The 6,003-nt window shown below is 39.7% G+C and overlaps 1 protein-coding gene across 1 annotated transcript in view; it reads right to left on the reverse strand.

Moving 5' to 3' along the window:
- lrrc45 (leucine rich repeat containing 45) overlaps window positions 1-6,003 on the reverse strand; it is a 29,030-nt gene that overhangs the window by 2,590 nt on the left and 20,437 nt on the right. Inside the window, exons 14-16 of the mRNA XM_014033077.1 lie at window positions 3,718-3,810; window positions 2,082-2,174; window positions 1,525-1,698 (exon numbers count right to left, since the gene is read on the reverse strand). Coding sequence (XP_013888531.1) covers window positions 1,525-1,698; window positions 2,082-2,174; window positions 3,718-3,810 — 360 coding nt within the window. The remainder of the gene's footprint in view (window positions 1-1,524; window positions 1,699-2,081; window positions 2,175-3,717; window positions 3,811-6,003) is intronic.

Consider the following 6,003-nt stretch of genomic DNA (forward strand, 5'->3'; position numbering starts at 1 on the left):
AGACGAGAGAGGAAAGACCTCCTCACAGCTAGCAGGAAGCTAACACAGCAGCTGGTGCAAAGGTAGGTGTGTGCGTTTGTGTTGTACAGAGTAAAAAATGTTTTTAGGCAACTTTGTCATGAGTTTTACACAAAACTAAAAACTTTTTAGAGTTTATTACAGCACCGAGCACAGAGAGCAGCAGAACCTCCACCTGATAATCATTATGTTTTCAGTTCACTAACGTCGGGGAAAACAATCCAAACCATACAAGTAGCCCATCAATTTAAAGCCCAGACTCTGCTCTTTCCAACAATATAAGTGTCACAGCTCTACGAGAAAAATTCACAGAACAAGCAGCCAAGGAATAGAGAAAAAGGCTAAATTCTGGAACCATAAACACAAACGTCTTTCCTTTGTTTTTATGTCTTTAATCCACTTTGGAGTGATTTTTTTCCACTTGTCTGGACCTGTACGTCTCCTGTGTTAATGTTGGTACATGTAATATGATAATTCTGTACTGTGGACATCATTAAGAGTCGTTGTTGGGTGAAAAAAATCTTTCACTAACACTGTGTTGACCGTGAACTGGAAGTGTTGGGAGTGGCCCCGAGTGCTGGACTGGATATCCGTGGCATATAGGCTATTAAAATCTAAAAGAGATCTAAAGGAGGTTTGAATTGATTACATGGTAAAACAGCTTGCCGTAGTGTGAGCAGACTCGAGTCCAGATCATCTCACTGTCAAACCATCAGAACCAAAGCATAAGGAAAGCTGTGCTGCTCTTGATATTCCTGAAGTGATAATTCAGCTCTTCTGCAGTGGGTTCTGCAGTTATGAAGAATTGATTTCTTACCTGCTGTACATATATTTATTAAACAACCTTAGTTTGTAGAAAATTAGTTTTATTCTGACCATGACAGCTAACATCTGGTCTGAGTGGGGCTGAGAACAAAGAAACCCCAATCTCCAGCCTTTACTTGGGGATTTACTGTATGTGAAGAGTATTTTGGAAATGTTTACATTGCAGTCAATTTGAAATTATATGGTTATTGTCCTAAAATTGTGTGATAATTTGCAAGCAGTAGCTGCTAGCTGTAGCACTTTTGGGACAGTAGAATACTTCAGTGTTTGTAGTCACAGTGGGAGTGTTACATTTACCTGGAAAACTGTGATGTCCATCTTCCTGCAGCTGGGATATAATGTGTGTGAACATGAACCCAGATCAGATCCAAGCTACAGAAATCCTTATTTTTTGTGTTTTAGTTTCTATTTTTGACTTGTAACATTCAGTTTTTAATGTTTGCATAGTTCCTTGTGGCTCAAGAAAACATCCCCAGGGTCAGTAAAATGTGATTTGATTAAACTAGACGTAATAATTTAAATTTTTTAATATTTTTATCAAAACATAACATTTTTTGTGTATGATTCAAGCAAAAGATGTTCATCAACTTTGCTTTTCTGTTCTTGAAATGTGTTGTTGGCGCCCCCTGCTGGTGGTGGGTGGTCAACGAGCAGGTGAGGCCAACAGCAGTGAGTTCTGACCTGCTGGAGCTCATCTATCCGTCGTCTCAAGCCGTCCATCTCCACGCTCTGCTGGCTGTTCTTGGCCTGCAGCTCAGAAATGGTCTGTTTCTGCTGCGAGCTGCGGAGCTGCATCTCCTGCATGGATGAACGCACAGAGCGGAGCTTCTCCTCCAGGGAGGTCACATGTTCCTGCTGCTCAGAGGAGTGTTGATGTTACATATCAGTTTAAGCACAAAAAACTGCAATAAACTGAGTTAGAGCAGCATTTTTCCTCCTTTCAGCTTCTTTGAAGACAGCTTTGACCCACTAAGATACAGCTTTTCTGTGTAGGCTAAGGTGTATTAACCGAGGCGGCCATCTTGAATTGAGTTGATTGGAGAAGTTAATCACTTGTAAATGTACAATCAATAATTACTGTCTGAGAGTTTTATTAAAACATCTTCAATACTTTTTGCTAACGAAGAAACAAGGTTAACTGTGATCCAAAAACTAACTAAACTGTTTGCAAATTTTCTGCAAAAATCCTCTGATCATGAGTGAAACAGGAAACAGAAACTCAGGTGTTTTAAACCAACCTCCTCCTGACGCACTTGAGCTATGGTCCTCCCCAGCTCCTCCCCTGCCTGGACCTTCTCTGTCACACTCGCTGCTTTAGCCTTGCTCAGCTCCTACAACAGAGTGTTACCACAAAAAGCTACAGAGTCATGTCTTTATACTAAAATGAACAGAAATGTCTACACACATAAACTTCATTTCAATGAGCTACACTGCAAAAACTTTCCATCCAACCAAGTTTTAAAACCTTATATCAGCCAAAAAGTCTTTTTGATCTTGTTTTCAGACTGATTTACTAAACAAGAACTGATTGTGTAAGAATAATCATCTTGTTTTCAGAATGTGTAAGATTATTTGTCTTGTTAGCCTGAACATTTGACTCTAAGTCAAAATATCTGCCAGTGGAGTGACCCCCAATTTACACAACTTGTGTTCCATCTCCGCTCTGGTCCGACCTCCACAGCAAACACACACCCATTATAACCAGTGACAGTGTTTACACTGGCTGCACACGGCTGTGCAGGGCAGCGGTGAGCACACGGCGATCCGTCAAAATTAGAACAGATCCTATTTTTGCCAGATGCCGGAGCTGCGCTAGAGTCAATTTTTAAAGATTACGTCGCACCAACAGGAAAAGAAACGAGCACAACATCCGTATTTTCAAAATAAGACACTATTAGGTGGAATAATTTGTCGGAATAATGTCGACATTGCAGCTATATTAATAAATATACAGATATATTTCTACACAAATGCTGTCAGAATGTATGGTTCTGTTTGGGAAGCAGATGGAAACATGTAGCATGAAGCACATGTGTACACACATGATACACGTGGATTTTATTTTGAAATCAGAAGTTTCAGAAAGACGACAGGGAGACAGTTTCAACATAGATACCAGAAGCCTTTATGTTGTTGTTTTCAGCTGTTTGGAGTTCATCTTTCACAGAATTAATTATTTTTTGCTGTGACTTCAACATTTATCACTGAATTTATCACTCGATCTGCTTCCTGCACGTCTGTCGCACCGGACCGGAGGTAGTGTAAACTGGACTTGAAACACCCAGCTGTGACCTGCGCAGCGCAGCGCAGCGGAGCGGAGACGGAACACAAGTAGTGTAAATTAGGAGTAAGAAATTTTTACTTGGTAAGATTCTTGAAATCCTTGATTTGACTCAATTTTTTCTTATTTCAAGAATCTTACCAAGTAAAATGTTCTTACTCCACTGGCAGAAATGTTTGACTTAATTAGAGTCAAATGTTCAGGCTAACAAGACAAATAATCTTACACATTCTGAAACAAGATGATTATTCTTACACAATCAGTTCTTGTTTAGTAAATCAGTCTGAAAACAAGATCAAAAAGACTTTTTGGCTGATATAAGATTTTAAATCTTGGTTAGGTGGACAGTTTTTACAGTGTAAGTTTTTGGTTTACCATTTAGTCAACACTGTTATACAAGGACAAGGTCTGTCAGAACTGTGTTTTATGTATTATTTAGGTTTTGTTCTAATAAAAAAAAACAGTATAATTAGAGAAAAAAAGAAAAGTTAGGTCATAATGTTTGACAGGTGTTTCCCACTAAAGAGTGAAGTTAACAACGGGAAACACATCTTTTCAATCTAATCTGCTCCAAATCAGAAAATAACTCTGACCTCCTCAAGTTGAATCCGCTGTGCTTCAAGTTTGAAGATGCGTTCCTGCAGAGCTCTCTCACTCTCTTCCAGATGACGATTCAGGTGCTCTACCTGCGCAAGAATGGACATTTTCAACAACTTTCAAAATACATGTAACAATGAACCAATTTAAACACATCCATGATGCATCCATCCATTTTTTCCTACTTATCCGAGGTCAGGCTGGTAACAGATCCAAGCAGAAACCTGGTCTCCAGCCTTTTTGTGATTATAAGCAGAAATCCCACACATGTTGGAATCCTCCCAGTTAAAAAAACTGCAACATGTAGTATCAAAAACTATACTTTCAGACAATATAAAAAGAGTTCACCATTTATGTGGAGAGGAAAAACTCTTTAGCAGGAAGGGACCTCCAGCAGGACCGGAACCAGAACCTGGCTCAGGACCGGTGGGTTTGGGGGTACCGTTAAGGGCGCTGCCCTGGTGGACAGCCTGAGTGAGGGAGGCCATCGAGATTCTACTCCCTTGGTAATAAATGTGTTTGTTGGTTAGATGCTAGGGTCGCTCACTGATGTCATCAGCTCATTATCATTTTCTGAGCACAGAACCAAGGCTTGCTTTTTCACAAGTGGGTCTGCACGGGCTCAGTCCCGGCTCTGATACTTTACTCACTTCACTTGCTTTTCCACCTTCATGTTTTTTCTGAATATTCGGAGGACAGAACACACTAGGGATGGTGTGATTTATGATTCAATCGTCTATCGGCGATTGAAGGGTTGGAATGTGATTTTCTTTTTTAAGGGCGACCTTTATTAATTAATTAAATGCTGTGCCAGGGACGTAAAATAAATTTTATATGTACCCTTCTCTGTAAATTAAAAAGTTTTAATCATCATCATTGTGCTCTGTGCAAATCAGGGAATAAAATAACAGTACTGCGTCTCTGTTTTTTCTCTCGGAGTCGGAGCCAACGTGCGCAGCTCCTCTTCACGTTTCTCTTCTCGTCATTTTCTTGCTTTGGTGCGCCACAAATGACTCAAATAGTGATATATTATAAAGTTTAGTTACAAAACTAATAATCCATGACAATCATGCATTTGAAAAAATAAATTTAACCAATTACGAACTGGACCGGAGAGCACTCCCTCACCCCTGCTCATCCCTGTCACTCTGTGCACAGGTCGAACTTTTCACCCCCCTCCACATAAGAACACTTACGATTTATATGGTGTGATTGGTCTGAAGTTTGTGGGAGTGTTTGTTTGTGCTAAAAGCGCTCAGATGCAATCACTCACTTAAAAAAAAGAGAGAAAAAAGTGAGTTGTTTGAATGCCGACTACCAGGAAGCAGCGATCATAAAGATGGTCAAACGGCCACAACCTCATAAAAGGGATAAAACAGACGATTTTCACAGTGAAATCTGACTGATAAAAACTTTTGAGCTTAATCCTGGACCAGTGTGTGGATAAACAACATCGAGTGACGAGTGTCTGACTTTTTTTCCCACATTGGATTCCCTCAGGGTAGAAATCCCCTGTAGTGACGTATACAGCAGCGGGGAGGGGGGTTTCCCAGGAGCTCGGCGCGGGGGTCTCAGGAACTATGAAAGGTATGTGTGAACACCAACGCTGAATAACCTCGGAATTTACAAGTGACTTTAGAAAAAAGAAGCCATCGCTTATAATATGTGGACCTGTTTGCTTTTTTTCTTTTTTTTAACAATGTAACTGCGCATGTCTTATCAGCTGATTGGATCGTCTATCAGTGATAGCCAGTGACCATGATCTTATGATCTGAAAATAGGGACGATTTCCCATCCCTAGAACACACATCAGTCCCAGGCTGAGGGGTCTTATGAATGAGGCTAATACTGGTCCGTTGTGTTGAACGAGCTGAGCTGAGGAAAAGCTCTCTGTTTATCCACAGGTCTATGATCCTACCCTCACCTGTGATCACCAACTGGGTAAAAAGTACAAGATCTCAGATACAGGTGGTTGAAATGCAGTGTTGTATAAAGTACCTCAAAGTGATACTTGAGTAAAAGTACAAGTATCTTATCATAAAAATACTTTGGTAAAAGTTAAAGTCTTCTCTAAAAATATTACTTGAGTAAAAGTCTTAAAGTATCTGATCTTAAAAATGCTTTGGTAAAAGTTAGAGTCTTCTCTAAAAATATTACTTGTGTAAAAGTCTTAAAGTATCTGATCTTAAAAATGCTTTGGTAAAAGTTAGAGTCTTCTCTAAAAATATTACTTGTGTAAAAGTCTTAAAGTATCTGATCTTAAAAATGCTTTGGTAAAAGTT

This window comes from Austrofundulus limnaeus, unplaced genomic scaffold (genome assembly GCF_001266775.1).
Source record: "Austrofundulus limnaeus strain Quisiro unplaced genomic scaffold, Austrofundulus_limnaeus-1.0 Scaffold1618, whole genome shotgun sequence".
NCBI lineage: Eukaryota > Metazoa > Chordata > Actinopteri > Cyprinodontiformes > Rivulidae > Austrofundulus > Austrofundulus limnaeus.